The sequence below is a fragment of the Sciurus carolinensis genome, chromosome 4 (genome assembly GCF_902686445.1).
Source record: "Sciurus carolinensis chromosome 4, mSciCar1.2, whole genome shotgun sequence".
Classification (NCBI taxonomy): Eukaryota; Metazoa; Chordata; class Mammalia; order Rodentia; family Sciuridae; genus Sciurus; species Sciurus carolinensis.
This window is the reverse complement of record NC_062216.1, coordinates 102,038,414-102,056,160: the sequence shown is the minus strand read 5'-3', so window position 1 is coordinate 102,056,160 and position 17,747 is coordinate 102,038,414. Positions and strand designations below refer to the sequence as shown.

Below are 17,747 nucleotides of genomic sequence, written 5' to 3'. Positions count from 1 at the left end.
CTGGGTCCAGCCTTCTTAGGACACAGAAAAAGACTTTACCTGTTTCAGACTCCTTGCCTGTGGGTTCATAGTTTTATGCAAATTCTTCTTAGTATCTCAGCTCATTCAAGATCTACCAGTCTCCTTTATTTTCTCAGTCTGCTGCAGATGAGTGATATTCATGGGCATCTCCAGGAGTCGAAGTGACTTACTGGGTGATCCTATTTCACTGTAACAATGCTGCTGGCTGTTTTTGTCTGTGCATGTCTACTTTATTTTTAAAACAGTGAACCATATCAACATTGAACTGTTGCTTCACCATTAATATTTATTCCATGCTATTGAACTTAAAATGAAAACCTTCTAAAAATGAATTTAAACTTTAGGTAAATTGAAAGGACAGTTGTTATGTTTTGGGTAACAGTAAGACATTTATTTCTTTATAATTTGTTTTCATTCATAAAAAGGACAAAGCACAGTCCTATACTACTCCATTGAAAAATGATAAAAAATAACTAAAAAAATCAATTCAATATTTTATCAGTATCAAATAAAACTACTACCACCTTTCCTGAATACAAAGAAACCACAGATGTTTCTATATCTATATAAAGTTTAATTAAGAATCTTGCATCTTAAAGCATATGATACATTAGTTAGTTCAACAACAGTTTAAAACTGATGGTCCCAGTCAAATTCGTACAATTGTATGAGGAAATGAAAAGCTTAAGTTATCAGTATATGAGATATTTTAGTCTACTTTATCTGTCACAAATTTAAAACTAAAAACCTCCAAAGTCTGTTTTCTTCTTACCTCTCAGAACCATTTCATGCAAAAATCTAGCCAGCTTTGCTCTTTATTACCTTACATTTAAAAATAAAAAGGCAAGCATGCATTTGGCAAAAGATGTAGTTGCTGTTGATATAAAAATGCCCAACGTGGGTCACATTGCAAAAGGAAAACCCCATAGTGAAACAATGAAACACCAACATTTATACAGAAGGCTTACAGAGTATTCATTTCCTTTAAAGTATGAAGTCATTTTCTTTTCTAAATAATTAAATATTTTATGAAACCTGGTAATGATCTTAAGACTGTTGACATACTTCCACTGGGCAGTCATTCATTTAGTTGATTTTAAAAAGTTTCATTTTATAACAAAGAGATAAATGTAAATTAATGAAATATTTATCGGTATTTTCATAATGAAGACTCTAAACATTTACACATAGATATATAGTACAAAAATTATACAAATTAAAGATAGGGGGTAAAGTAGTAATAGATTTATTTTGCTTCCTGTAAATATCTTTTATGAACCTATAAGGTATCCTTTCTAAAAAGATAAACTCTATCTCTAATTAGCTAGCAAGGTTGTGCTAATAAATAGGATCATACCTCCTGAAGCATCAAACATTGCACTATTTCATGAGCCAGCTAATTCTTTATTTCCCGAGCTCTCACATCCACACTCAGACACATTTCCATACACACCGTGGAGAATGAAGAAATGTGCACCCTTCTTTTCACAACTTATTAAAAGCCTTAAGCACCAACACTTGGGAGACACCATCAGACAGATACATCTTCTGTCTCCCTCTGGTCTTCCAGTTTTGCATAATCTTTAAAGTACCATTAACAACATATCAATTTGGTATTTTTAGCCATTTGTCAGTATGGCATTGAAGTGGCAAATGAGCTTAAAACTAAGTTTTGTTTTATATTTTTAAAAGAATACTGTAGCTTCTTCAACCTACAGGTGATGTCTTGATTTCATACCTTCAATTAAAAAAGAGATTATACTTAGGAATGAAGCACAAAAACAAGATATTAGAATATTATTAGGTAATTCAGATATTCACTTAACTGTCATTTATTCCTACTATATAAAGACTCACATCTTAATAAAAAAATGGAAGCACTCCTCAAAATTCGTCATTCCACATATGAATAAATACAGCAACATGATGACACCTCAGATAAGAGCTGTGGTTTTTGAGGTTTGATACTGATGATAAGAAAAGCATAAAATAACTTCAGAGTAGAATACAAAAGTAAAAAAATCTTCATATGGTATGTGTACCATTAGAAAACTAACTGAAAAGCATTACTGATTCTGAAAATGAAATATTTAGAAAATTACTTCAAAAATAAGAATACTGATAGTAAGTTCTAGAATTTGGTTTTCAATAGTCAAAATCTTTCAGCTCATTCAGTAAAGTGATTTGGTAATGGAATTTATGTTGAAATGTTTCTGTCATGTTCTATTTTTTTTCAGAAAAAAATTAAAATGTTATGAATGATAGGGGCCATTCAAAAAGATGCAGGACCCAAAACAGAGGGGATAGTACAAGAGACTGTATTACTCTTACATTTACCACATACAATCAACATTTCAACCTCTATTATATTTCACAACTTGTTATTAAATTTAAAGCACCTGTGTATGGTGATTTTACTTTCACTCTACAGCCTATGGTATTGAATTGAACACTGTAACTTGTCCCATTGGATTAAATCATGCAACTGTCACAGAATCAGGTTAAGTGGTTTATAAGGCATATTGGAACGAGTTAAAAATCATTTTATATCCATTTAAAAGTTTTTTTCTTTTGGATGCAGGGGTTCCTGAATGCCTCAGTCATAGTATGTTGGAAATCAGTTGGATAGTTTGTTGAAGTAAAATTTTTTTGGCTTAGGATGAAGCCGCAGGAATTGGTGGGAATTGTAGTTATCCCAGGATGAGGGGTATCCTCTGAGCTGGGTTGGGAACAGCAGCTTTCACACCACATTCACAATTCCAAGTAGACAAGGATGCCAACGGCAGGCAGCAGTAAGCCAAGAAAACTTGACGATAGGGTGGATGTACCTACAAGAAAACCAAACACATGCTTATTATTTCACTGATTAGTCACTATTGCTCATTTAGTCTGCTTGGGAAGGCATGATTGTGTTGCCCTGAAAACCAAATGCTTTGTTTAACAAACTGTTTTCTTTTATTAGTGATTGGAAGGAAGGAAGGAAGGAAGGAAGGAAGGAAGAAAGGAAGGAAGGAAGAGAGGAAGGAAGGAGGCCATGTGGACTGTTTTTATATCAAGTTTAAAGTAGTTATGGAAAATAATAAGCTCAGAAATGATTATGCTGTTCCTATGTTACAACAGTCCCAAATTCCTACCAGAAGGCAAAAGATCAAGAAAAAGTATATATGAATAAGTACAAAAATAAAATAAAAAGGCTTTAGTAATAAGAAAGAAATGCAACAAATACTAATAATGGGGCTGGGGATATGGCTCATTTGTAGAATACTTGCCTAGCATGCACAAAACCCTGGGTTTTGTCCCTAGCACTGCAAAAACAAAAAGCAACCACCACAACAACAAACTGATAATGTTACCTGGGATAATGATATCAGAGGTGTACTAGACAGATCTTGCATAATTCCATATTCCAATGATTTTAAGACATTTAGGTACTTACACAAAGACTTAAAGGCATTTCTAATAACACTAATTTCTTTAATTTTTTTAGCTAAAAAACAATTGCTCTGAGGTATTATTTTGTGAGATAAAAATAAAAATGATGTAACATGCTATGAACACATATGAATTGATATTGCATTTTACCCAGAAGGACTACTTCTGTTGTAAGTAAGTTCTTGGCCCATGTGCTTTTCTCTCTAGAACTCTTGACAAAAAGGTTTACTGTTTGTTTCCATTTTCCACACATTTTAGAAACTAACTTGCTGGAATGAGAGAAGGGCTAAAAACTATAGTCAACAGTTTGCAAAGATAATAGATTTTTGTCAATTTTTAGAAGTTTACTTTCTAAATTGGAAAACTTAAACATTATTATCTAACATTAAAAATGCCCCAAACCAACCCATTCTTTGTAACCTCTTACATTCAAGAAGATTTAGAGCATTTCTCCTGAAGATCTAGGCATTACAATCACATCTGTGCTCCCTCTAAGGGGAAGATAAGAGTGTTTGCGTGCCTACATTCCACCATTGCCCTGCTGGCTGCATGGAAAACATAACGAAAAGTATATTTAGACATACCTAGATAAAGTGATCTTAGAAATAAGCAGGACAGTGAGGGTCAGAAAGTGAGGACAAAATTTTAAGAGCAATATAAATGGGCCTTCAACAGCTTCTTAGAGCCTTAGTAATGCAGATTCACTGCAACAAAATAGACTCCCTGTTGGTCCTCTTCTCTCCCCACCCCCTTATACACACACACACACACACACACACAATTAATTTAAAGTCTCTTCATTTTATTATCCTGATATTATAGATTTTGTATCCTAGATTCAGACCAGCCACCACTAGAGCCCAGAGAACCAGACCAGCCACCACTAGAGACCTCAGATTTGTTCAGCTCCAAAGGCCATGTTCTTTCTACCTCTCTGTCACTATCCCACAGATAACTTTAGGAAGGGACCAATTTCGGAAATGCATAAGGACACTGCACCCTACTCTTAATGTGTCAAGACAAGGGCACAGAAAGAAAATAAATGCCATATGAGGAAACATGGCTACCTCCTAAACTGTTTGAGAGAGGTCTTTGCATTCTTGTAGACTTTTTAGACCTATTTTTCTACACAACTTTTTAAAAAATACTATAATGCATACATAATGTTATTCTGATAGTTGACTAATAACAAACCTAAATCAGACAGTAAAACATTCAGTTTTCAATGTTTGACCCAAATTAAGACACCCCCCCCCCCCCCCCCCCCCCCCCCCCCCGCCAAAGACCTTTGTCTGAGGATGAGTACAGGGTTTCTACAATGGTCTATCCTGTGACCACAAATTACATCAGCAATGGGTATGCATTTATGTGCTTGCCTGAGTATGTGGCTTGGCACTGTATAAATTGTGGCTGCAGAAAGAAGTTTAGTCAATTATGGATGTGATTTTGAAGTTTTTGTGTTAGTATGAAAACCAAACACAATTTCATAATTTGTGGCTTCGACATCAGGATATTTGATTTATTTAAATAAACTCTTCATGTTTATGTGTGTTATATTTAATTTCTCTAATGGCTCATGCTTGTGTAATTGTGGTCTTCATATTCAATTCTCTTCTCCATTCCAAGCAGAAACTGGAAGCTTGATTGAATTACTATTTAAAGTCATTATAAATGTGGGGTCTATATATTCTTGAGGGATTTTCAATATATTTTGGTTACATATCTCACAAAATATATATTACTGCTATCAAGAATAATTCTAGTTCATAGATGGTATATACTAAATATATATTTTGCCTTTCATGAATTTGATGAAAGTTAAATATGAACAAATCATCAGTCATGTGAATCATTTTTTCCCTAGAAGAAATGTAAAACTAATTTAGAGTACTATCTATTCCATTAGATTTTCTTGCTATTTTTTTTTTTTTAACCTAAACTCTCAGACTTATTACTTTCTTCAGGAAGGGTTCTTGCCGGAGGGAAATACAGATTGAGAGCAGAAGTTTCAATTAAACATTACTTCACTTAAAAGTTAAGTTGTCTTTTTGCTAAGCAGAGAACTGTTCTTCTCAGTTTTAGTGGTATCTCCTTTCTGAGGCTTAAATTTGATTACTATGGTCCAATCCAAGTTGCTACTGCTTAGTTAACGATCGTGACATCATATAGAGATTTTTCTTTTTCTGGTATCATTTTTTTGTTTGAGTTCACAATTGTTAATGTCACTAGTTTGTGAACAACTTCAGGAAAGAGGCTACGTACATCCAAATCAATGCAGCTATGTTGACCAACTTCAAGCCCAGTATATAGAAATTATTCAAACCATAATGACATATAATTGAATCATGTTTTCATTAGCAAGACAGGAAACTCTTCTGATAGATATCCAAGTACAAGGCATGAGGGAAAACAGCAAGTGGGTGGGGTAAGGAGATCTAAGGAGGAAGACAAGGGACACCACTGTGACCTCAATCAAACTTTTGATATTTCTCTCTCTCTCTCTCTCTCTGTCACTCTTTCTCTTTATTTTAATTATTTTTATATCATGATACCTCTAACCTTTAGAGACAAGGGGTAAGGCAGAGGGTTACCCCTTTCTTTGAAAGATTTTCCTCAGGAAATAGTTTTTTTTTTTTTTTTTTTTTTCCAATCAGAGAGTTGATATTCATCATCTACACCATCAGAAGGCATTAATTTTGCTAAGTCCTAGGGTTGTCCAGCTTGTCTTGCAAGGCCACTTTTGACTTTTCCAAGGTCTTACAATCTCCCTGGGCTTAGGAAAGAAAGCATTCTGATAAGATAGTTGATCCCTGTACTAAGAGGTTTGCTCAGTATACATCAGATCTCACAAGTTTTTGAGTCCAATGAAACCCCTACCGGGACAGCAAGTTTAGAAAGGAGAAAGAGCAAAACTTTGGGACTGAAAGAGTGAAATTAGCTCAGACAGGAAAAGAACAAAGTCACCTCTCTTTATACAGGTTAGTAAAGAGACAAAAATAATGCCAGCTGCGAAGTTGACAGGAGGCTCTTCCAAGATGACACAGCAGCTATAAAAGGCGATGATAAATTCTTCCTTGAGTGGATAGCGTACTGTTACAATGACGGCCCAGCAATGCTTTACTCTCTCATTTGTTAGTAGGGATACCCAACCACTAACCTGCCCTCCCCTCCTGACCATAGTTAATCCCCACTTCTCCTCCTACCTCAGAAGCAGAAGTTAATCCAGAACTGACTGCTAACTTTCTTAGGTCCTCCTCAGAATTTGTTGGCAGGAACTCAAATCTTACATTAGGTCCTTCTCACTCATGTGTGAGTGAGATTTCATGATTGCTCAGTGTGTTTCCTTGTTGCATTCAGTTAACATTGTCTGGCTATTTGTCAGAAAACAGATGTGTGCTTGGTTTTTAGTTAAGTTTTAACAGAACAGACTGGCACATATGAGGATCAATAAACAAGCGGCGATTTCCCTGGTCTTAGTAGGAGCGGTGAGGGTGTGCTGGGAACAGCTTCACATGGCAGCTCAAGTAGAGGGCTCTGAGGCCAGTTGAAGTACAAACCCTGTCTCTGCCTTTTGCTGACTGGACAATCTTGAGGATGTATGTTCTGTAATCTTTAGTTCCTTCAGCCATGGAATGGGAATAACAATATGTCTCTAGGCTTTATTGTGAGAATTGAGAACATATCTATCAAAGTCTTATATATGTACAACATAAACTCTTTCTTTCATAAACAGTGGAAGCCCATTATTGAACTAGATAGGAAAGGGATGCTTTATTGAAAGATGGGTCTGTGGGCAGGACACTGCCAGGTTTTTGCCTTATCTGTGTTCAAGCTTGCAGCTATACTCTGCCCCTGCCATTCAATCACTCCATAGAACACATGGGGTTCTGCTTATCACAGCCTGAAAATAGCTTCTTTCTGTAAAGCACTTCAGCAAATATGTAGACAGTAGAAAACTCCAAGAAAGTGGTAGCTTTTCACACAACATCTGAATGATTATTTCTTGCTCTGGACCTGCATATTTTATTTTTTGAAAGAGTAGTTGAATAAAAAACAAAGTAAAACAACAGCATAAACTGAGCATATTGAATTTTAGACAACCTGCATCAGAGGCCTAAATTTGGGATCTTGGACCCTCAAATCCTCTAAGACTTAGACATTTTTCTTCTAATTAAATGGCAAATGGCCTGAGGTTCCTTACTTCCAAGCTTTCTTTTATCTTTGCTCAAGGCCCTCATTATGCCAATCTTGCTCTGCTATACCATTAATTCTTGCTGACTCCCCACTCCATAACTCCCCTAAATCAGGTCCTGACCCCCAGCCCTCTTCTTCACTTACTGCCCCTGAAATAGCAGATGAACTCCCACCAAAAGTAAGTCAATCTGCAGGCTATAAATGAAAGTTTCATAAATAGGAGTGCCTGATACTATCAAAAGAGACTACCAGAGTCACAAGCTTTTTTGAGTCAGTTGGAGACCTACAAATCCTCCTTACCTCCAACATAGGCAGGCTTGATCTGTGTTTCTGTACTTGTTAGTATGATTATCTAGACTCAGTATTTGTCCCTCATGTTAGCCTAAAAAGATGTAAAGTGGTGCATAAGAGTCCTAACTAACTTTACTAAGAAAGTCCTCATTGACACAGATAAAGGGATCTCTACTAAACACAGAGGTAATGCCAAAAAGAAAGATATTTTATAAAAATCAAATGTCATTAGACTTCTTAACTACAGCTTGTGAGAACATCTGTGGCATTATAAAAGCCAAGTGTTGTATATAATAATTCTATCAAATGGGTCCACTGTGCTGATTCCCACATGCTTTCTTTTCCAAGAAGCAATTTGTCTGCAACCCTGCCTGGGATATGCCACATTCCTTAACAAACTACCTGTTTACTGCAGGAGAAATGCAGGCCCAAAATAATGTTGATAAGAGGTAGGTTAAGAATGTGGGTCCTGACTTGCTTCAGGTTTTTGTTATTGTTGTTGTTGTTTGTTTTTTTTGTTTTTTGTTTTATTTTCCTGTGGGAGAAATTTGATGCCTGGGTCAGAGGAAGGCTTGAGACAACAGAAGGCAGCTGGTGGGGGCCACTCCCCAGCACTGCATGAAGATCTCATGCCCTGAGTCTGACCCCAACAGCCCACAGGGGTACCAAATATTGACCACTATCTGCCTTTCTGTTTCTGATGGACTTGACCTTATGGTGCAAGGCACCTTCACCCCAATCTTGGATCCTGAGATAAAATCTTAGTCTGATCTCATCTTTGGGAAACAGGTGACCCAATAATCCCCAGAACCTGACTCAAGCAATCTCTCCTCTATAGAAATGATTTGACCTCAATTCTGTCCATATTGTCTGACTCTGAAACAGGGAAGCATTATGAGAAATTCTCCAGATAGAGCTCCTCTAACTTTAAAAGAGTTAGACTACCTTCTCTAGACTCTCACAAGACTCATTTTCATTTTTATTCCCCCTGTCTGGCAGGAAAAAAACCAGAAAATCTGTCTCAATTAGCGTAAACTACCCCTTATATGTCCTATTTCAGGAATCTGAATTATTTATCATCTCTAGTGGAGATATCACCCAGAGCACTAATGGGCTTACCTCCCACTTCAAATTGAGGAGCATAATATGAAATCATGGTCTTGTGAGTATGAATTTCCAAAAGGACAAAGGGAACATGTAAGAAATTTTAAGGGCACAACTAGCTGACAAATGTCCTCCCTTAAATTAAAACAGTTACCAAGAAGTTAGTATCCTCCATTCTGGGTGAGACCCCAGTCAGAGGTCATGGAAGAAAAGGCAGAAACTGGTGAATTTTCTGCATCCAAACCTGTCCTGATTACCAACTGGGGAAATTAAAAATGGTTAAAATGCCCCATGCATGAGGTTTCACTCAAACAGGGGCTTCCCTTCCTTCTTAGATTCTGCCAGATCTCTATCTCTCCAAGGCTTACAGAATCTGCGGAGTTTGCAAGATTGACAAGACTTGCAAAGAACCAGTTGAAACCAAAGGGGGGAAAACGTGTCACTTTTAAATTCAAGCTGCTTGTGGGACCTAAATAACTGACTATCTTATCTCCTCTAAATCTACCATGCTGCTCTTTTAACAAGTTCCTCCCTAAACACTACAACACAGGGAGGGAAAATGAAATGATCTCATATAAGTCTTCTGTACCTTGAGAATCTTTACCTAAGGATTTCACAACTCTCTCACTCTTTCAATATCTGAACTGACTCTTATGTGATCCAAAGTGTACTCTGATCTGATTAAAGATGTTCTGCATGTTCCTTTATTAATTACTGCTATTTTTTTAGAACTTCTGATTTTAAAAATTCTATAGTTTTGAGCTCATGGTTTTATGGTGAATTCACATTTGATTCTGCATGCCTAGTTTAAAATATTCTTTCTGACCAGTCTTATTTTACCTAACTAGAGAAAATTTTACACTCTGTCTTTGTTTAGAGGCCAGATTTTCAAGGGTAAGCTCTCAAATACATTGTAGAATCTCCTTTTACAAAATCCTAAAAAAAGGACATGGACATGGTGATGTTGACAATAAATCTGATAGCCTTTGAGGACACCTGATTTTAGTGGCCACCATGGTTCTTAGACTTTATACCTATAATTTCCAATTGCATAGGTCTCTGCATTTAAGTCATAATGTGAAAGTCTAATAAGCTCTGTTTTAATTTCTAACAGTTTAAATCTAATAATGGTTTTAATAAACATCTGTAACATTGCCTCCTACATGTGGAGATCTACCTATAAACAACTACAAGATCATTGTTTCCTGTTTTATGTTTATGTGCACACCTGTGTATTTTGTTGTTGTGTCTACATATGTTCTTATGTCCATATATTATGTACATGGCATCAAAATTGGCATGTAGATAAATGAGTGCTCATAAGTCAAAATTTAAAATAAAAAGGGATCCAAATACCTTTTAGTTCACATGACTTAAAAATTCAATTTAAATTAGGTGAAGGGATGAGACTAAAGATGTCTTTAAAATTACTAACAAATTTTTCTAGGTAGTCAATTAGCAGAGTGTTAGTTTCTATAAAATGTCTACAATGTAATATCCATTGTTTCTAGGATTTTCCTTCAACAAGGGAAATCTCTAAGTGTAAACGTTCAGAGATGGGTTTGCTGAGGGTGAGGATGGACGATGCCTACCCTACCTAGCTTTACCCAGTGCGCTTACTCAGGCATCGGAGATTGAGCTCTGAAGGCATGGATCTAATTTTATTTAGGGTTGCACATGACATATATAGACATTATCCAATCAATTAACATGCTTGTTAAAGTATAACAGAGTCAGCTTACAGGTGAACTATATGTCAAGGGTCCAGGTAGGGTAAACAAACCAAGTATGCTGAAGCAAATCTGCCCAGCAACAGGTCTGAGAAAGGACTGGGGGAATGGCAAGCTCCAGCACACAGCATGAGGCAAGGCAGTGCGGGCGAGTTCACATCACAGCTTTCTGAAATGCATGTTAGAACGAGGCCTCCCCTCAACTCAAACTCAGCCTCAGAAACTGCAAAGACCCATTCCATGGCGAGTCTTTACCATTACCTCAGTTTTTCTGTTCAGACTGTTTGGTTTACTTAGACCAAGGTGTCAGTGACTGCTGTCAGATAAGCTTGAGGAATGTTCCCTACATCTAAGGACTTTGTAATTCTGGGCCCCATGACCTCCTAATCGGGAAGATTGATGAGACCCTGGAGAACAGAAAGCTGACCAGTGCATATGCTGCAAAGAGGAGGTTCATTAGAGAAGGAGACATCCAAATGCTTCCAAGGGAGGCACATGGTCAAGGAGACCCTGACCTACCCTGGCAGATGGCACTAAAGGAGCTAAAAGGCTACTCACAAGTTCCCAAGAGTGAACCCCTGAGGGAACTCAGCTGACTCTTAACAACAGATAGGAACAAGGTTAATTTGACCATCTTTGTCTTAAACACCTAGCAAAATAGTTATAACTAAAGTACAGCTATACCTGAACATTTAAAAGAAAAGACAATAGTTCTTTTAATGGAACTTAAGATGTACACTTGTGTCAGCCCCAAAGCCCCAGTGCTCCCAAATTCTGAGGTGTATTTCCTTTGCAAGGCTCATATTTACCACTGTCTACCAAAAATTGGACTGGACTCTGTACTTTGGTCTTTCTTACTCCTCAAATTTCCATTTCAACTAACAACCAAAGTTTGCCTATCCTGACAATGGTGTACACCAGACAGAAGAGAGCCCATCAGTTTATTCCCTTACTCATAGGGCTAGAGATATCTACTGGGATTGGCACAGGAGCAACAGGATTGAGAGCCTCAATTAATTACTACAAAGAATTATCAGGACAGGTTATTGAAGACCTCCAGCAACTAACTGATTTCTGGTGGTCCTCATTGGGGGATCTAAAATGATGAACCTCCTGGTTATACCACCTTATATCACCCTTAATATTCGTATTTCTCATAATAGACTTTCTTCCCTGTATTTTTTATTTTATATAGAAACATCTTCTTAGTAAGGGGACTTGTTTAGCTCAAACCACCTCCCAGGAACACATTAAAGCCACTCTCCTCCTGTGCTCACTCTGATTCTCTGAAACCACAAAAAGGGAGTTCATCCACAATGACCTTGAAGCTCCTTCCATATACACCCCTCTTTAGCCTCAACCCTAGGATCTCCATATTCTCCCCCAGAACTTTGAAAGAGAGTCCCCCTACTTGACCCCTTTCAGCAGGAAGCAGCCAGATGTGATATCAATGCCCCTATTCATTATCCCTTTCCAGATTCTGGAATGAAGGATATGGAAAACAACCCTTGGGCTCCTGACTTTCACAGTGCCCCATATCTACAACTGTTCCCCCTGATGGCCTGATGCATTCTGCTATGACTCAGTCTCATTGAACCCTGTAAAACTCAGACCACTATGGTAACCAGTTGCCATTTTTCTTTTGAAAATGTGCCCCTCTGCTGCTTAATAAAGCATCACTGATCCATTGAGGTCTGTTTCTTTTCAAGATCACTGAAAGCAATATTGGATAATCAGTATTCCAAAGTTGTTGACTAGTAACCCTTTTGTCAAAGAGCACGTCATAAGAGGAATGACCTGTCTATAACTTTGGAAAGTATGTTTTGTGGCAAATTTGTGGTAAAGTACAAAAATGTATTGCAGGGAATTACATACCTGAGTTATTCACAGTCTCTCTAACTTCCCTTTCTCTACTTTTACCTACTTTTTAACTGCTTGAGGCTAATCAAGATAAAAGTGAGTGATCTAATTAGCTACAGAAAACGTAGGCATTTCAGCAAACTAGAGTCATTTCAGGAGAAACCACTGAGATTCACTCAGGACTGGTGCAGTACTAGAAACTGTCAGCATTTCTGACCTTATTTATTTGCAGAGGAGTTTGTCAATTTACAAATTCAATCACTCATAAAATTTACTCTGAAAAAAAAAAAAAAACATTTAAAAGAGGCTTAAGAGCTCTGTTTTTGAACTTAGCTCAACAAGTTGGGTATTTCTGGGTCATTCACCAGATGTACCCTTCAGCAAATTATTTAATTTTATTTGTGCTCTACGTGATCACAGTAAGGATTAGGTGAGGAAATTAATTAGATACATAATTACTTAATTTTTGTGGTAGAAAGGAATAAAAACAAACATTAAAGGAGGCAGAACTGAATCAACCTAAGAGATGGATCAATCTTCTGACAAAGGCAATTTTTAAAAATTCATGTAGTCTAGTTTTCTTACAGAATTTAACACTTGATCAATTTGAAGCTATTGAGACAAAAATAAATTTTAAAATGTGCCTTAACCACAGGGATTTTACAAAATATCTGGGACAACACAATCTTAGAATTATTATTATTTGACAGATTTTTTAAAGAATTTGTCTTTGTCTTTTTGTGTTTGTATGTTTTCTCTTGCACAGTTTTTTCTTTCCAGGTACATATCCCATTCTTCATCTTGCCTAAACTCCATCAACAGCAAAAGTAACAATAAAATATAAAACTTACAAACCTACAAAGTAGAAAATTTACTTGCCTGAAAACTGGGAAAATATCAGTGGTAAAATTCCTGCAGTTCAGGGAGATTAATGTTAAAATTTCTTTTAGACCAGTACCAAAATTGTTTTTTATACGTGTTCTAATGCTTGTTAAGAATCTGAAGAAATTTTGAAAAACTTAAGTTTTTAATATTCTCATCCCCCCCATACACAAACACAAATGTGGGTTTTGGTTATGTTAATTAGTTTGAATCTTTACATAATGTGTTCATAGATCAAAATATCACATTGCATCCCATAATATATATTACTATTATTTGCCTATTAAATATGAATGAAGTAAAATAGTTCAAAATTAAAATTGTCTTTTTAGGGAATTAGTTGGACTTGCTTTCAACAGTTCTTTTGGGGAAAATGTCCATACCATTTTTGATTTTGATCAATTATTATCAATATTAACTTTCTGATTTTAACAAAATGAAGTAATAGATACCCTAGTTGGTTTTAAGAATTTCCAGAAAAGAAACCAAAAAGAAATAAGAAAATAGAATTAATTTATACTTTTAGGTAGAGCAGGATTTTTCTATATTTGATATTTTTGTTTTCTTTTTTGCCTTCGGATATATATCTCATTACAGTTATCTGTATATCACCCTGCTTATTCTGATTTTGCTGATTTTATCTCCTTATTCCTCTTTGAGATGGTATAATACTAAGCTACATGGAGAGAAAAAAGGCAGCCTAAGGCCTACTTATAGTTTTGTCAATAACTAGTTATATAACCAGAAAAAAGAATTTTTTAGGCTCAAAACATGGTTCTGACACTGCCATGATCTTTGGCTATTTTATGTCTCATGAATGTGGACTTTCCCTCTGTAAAATATAGGGTTCAGTGTTTTAGTCTTAAGATTCCTAGTAAGGCCATGAGTCTGAATCTAAGCAAACCATAATGTAGTTAAGAATGTCATGCACTGAGCCATGAAATCTACAAACACACTTGTTATATTTCTCCTTATTTATGATAATCAAAGTTGATATTAGTTTATAAATATTCATTAAGAGCTTGGTCATATAAGCACCAGTGGCTTTGGTGGGTTTTTTCAATCTAGTGAAACCTACTAATCTTGCTGCTTCTACTTGTTTGGCAATTATGAACCGTTATGCCAAGCAAAATAGATTTTTTTATTTTTTTGGCAGAGGTTCATGTTTGGCTGGCAGCTGGTCCTGGCAGTTGTGTTTGTTCCTCACTGTTGATTCTGGCCCTTTCCCTGTCAAAGAATGCCAGATTGCTAGGATACATTTCCTCTTTGAGCAAGGAGTGAGCATTAGCAATAGATGACTACCAATTATTTTCTGGGAAACATAAAAGTAACCTATAACTACCTCCTTTCCAACAAGCACATGCTTCAAAACCCAATTTTGATATATTTGTGGGGGGAGCAAGGTAAGGCAATAATTATGAAGACTTTTAAAATTGGTACACCTACTTCTTTAGAAATGCAAGGTGGCATTTTCACAGGGGCATGAGATTTGGGATGAGAGAATATAATTTGAATATCACAGTCACTTACTTGAGGATGTGACCCCTCAGAGGCACTTACCCTCCTCTCTGAGTTCATTTCCTTACCTGTAAAATGGGGAGGGTATACTTACATAGTAAGATATTTGTGAGAATTAAATTTTAAAAATATTAGAAATGCACAGTGAAGAACATTCATTAGTTGTGAAGTTGAAAAAAAACGTTCATTAAAAAAATATTAGTTAGTGAGAAAATGAAAGCCTGGAGGGAGACAGAAGAGACCCAGATCTCAGTATCTGCATCCTGTTCTAAAGAATTCTTGCATGGCATACATAAGGGTTTCATGGATTTGTTCGTTTTCAACTTATACAAATTCTTTTTCTTTTTTTAAAATGAGAAACGTCTCTTTACTGTTGACTGGTTCCATTTCAAATACAGCATCTCGCAAGTCACATGGACCCCCCAGAAAATCTACATTCATTCCACATTTTCCTTGCAATTACCCCTTCCAAAATGACTTTTACACACTTTCTGCAACCATACATCTACTATGTCTCAACTGATGTTGATTCATACATCTTTTAGAAAGGGAAGACTTAGCTATTTAACCCTTCCTCATCACATGTACCCTCCATCCGCTGTCTCCTTCATACAATGATGTCATGAAGGGTAGAGCAGTATTATCAGTTTGGTTGCAACCACACCCTTCTGAGCTGTCATGTGATTAACATGACTCATACAAATTCTATAGCAACAATATTAAATTTCTTTATTTGTGATTAACTTGATAACAACCAGAGCAAGGGTGTTAAATAATCTTTGCATTTAGTTATGAAAATAGCCATTTGAAAGAACATTCTTTGCAGTAGTAAGCCTGAATTTTGTGGAATATATCAAATTACCACCAGGATTAGTTTCTCTTAGCTTGAAGTTAGAGAGCCTGGGAACTTCAGATGCCCATTTAATTTTTTCCATATTTTTTTAAAGTATTAAATTATTCTTCTGCAACTTCTACCTTGCCTTCATCTAATTAGTATTGAGGCACAGGGACAAGTGGAGTCAGAAAGAAGGTTCAAGAATTGATGCACTCTCCTGCACCAAGCTTACTGGTTTCTCCTGCATGCCAGGCTGGAGGGACCAGATGAAAATCTTCATGACCAAGACTTCCTGGACATTTTCAGGAGCTACAGGTGGGTCTACCTAGTGATAAAGAAGGATAGGCTCCTGCACTTCCTTCTTTCCCACTTCCTTGTTCTATTTCTTTGCTTTTTACTGTTTGGGGGAGACTGGCTACTGTTGTGGCATGTGGATCATAAAGAGATAGAATAAAATTAGCTGTTCATGAGAATTGATTTTCTTTAAACTTAATATAAATGTATCTAAACTAAAGAAATTCAAACTAAAGGGAACAGATATGTCTTCCCACAAAGCCCACTGAATTCCTCACAGTTCTTTTACACAAATTTGCTGGTTTTAACACCTATGTTTGAGGCCATGGCAAGACATAAAATTTACTTCTAGATGAGATAATGGAACCTTAAAGACCTAGACTATCATGAAGCTGGATGTCATGACTACTCATCAGAGATAATCTAAATGGTATGAAATCCCTAAAATTATAGGAGAGATGCAATATGTTTGGGAGACATGTATTTGAACACCTATCACCATACCAATATTTGTGAGAGAATTCATCTTCTATTCTAGGCAAGGGTAAGTATGTGGCCTATTAAGTTTATTTAGAACAGTAGCTCCTTCAGGAAGATGCAAGTTGTGGGATGACCCAGAAAAACTTCTGTCCATCAGAGTTGTGTGTTCCAAAGTAGAAGCAGTATTCAGTTTCATATGACTCCTTATTTATAGCCGCCATCCAAGTGGTTGTGTTACTTGGAAATTATTCTGATCTCACATGTACTTCTGATTTTCTTTGTAAAATAAAATCTTCCTCTGACAATGAGGAAAACCCCCAAATTTAAAAATGCTGAAAGTGATGATAGGAGAACACTGAAAAGGAGATTTGTTTAAATTACTTCGCTTAAATTTTCTGGACAGTCTAACCCATAACATGCATTAAAAAATATTGGTTCAATGTACTCCTTTAATTTTTAACACTTAGTAAGTGCCTACTCTGTTCAGGACACTTAGAACATTTTATTTTATTTAACCAGTATAATGCACAATTGATGTATCTTTATCTTTATTTATGGAGGAGGGTCCAAGGCCTCACATATGCCCACCTAGCAGAAAGCAAATTGGGTACTCAACTCAAACCTTAATCTAAGCCTAGTGCCCTTTCCTCTATCCCTGAACATCTATTCCTCTTCCTGAACATCTCCTAATATTGTTAGATAATGCAGTGATTCTACCTACTTTAATGTAATGATTTGAGAGTTGGAGATTATTACAGGTATCTAAATGCCTCCATAGCCACAGCAGTCAAGAATCCTATTTCCCCACTGGTTCCAAGTGGTGATTCAGAGACATGACTAACTTGGAAATTTTCCCAGGTCTTAAACTGGGGCAAAAAGTCCCATTTGATTTCTCTTGATTTATCTTTGGCCTTGAGGCTATGATAAATGAATGAGTCACCTGTTTAGTATAATATCTTGGTACATATGATTTTCCTTCCTATTTGATCCAGAAATCATTTGCTATACCTGGAGCCCCACTGCAGGATTCAGCTATTAAAAAGATCAGTGCCTCTCTGTTTTCCTCTACACACATGATGTTCTTAAAAGAAACTGTCCAAATCCAT

General features: G+C 36.4%; 1 protein-coding gene across 5 annotated transcripts in view; it reads right to left on the bottom strand.

Moving 5' to 3' along the window:
- Positions 1-287: 287 nt before the first annotated feature.
- Cntn1 (contactin 1) overlaps positions 288-17,747 on the bottom strand; it is a 364,554-nt gene continuing 347,094 nt past the window's right edge. For all 5 annotated transcript variants that reach the window (XM_047548775.1, XM_047548778.1, XM_047548779.1 and 2 more), the window contains one exon: positions 288-2,849. In XM_047548775.1, the coding sequence (XP_047404731.1) occupies positions 2,773-2,849 (77 nt within the window). In that variant the 3' untranslated portion in view covers positions 288-2,772. The remainder of the gene's footprint in view (positions 2,850-17,747) is intronic.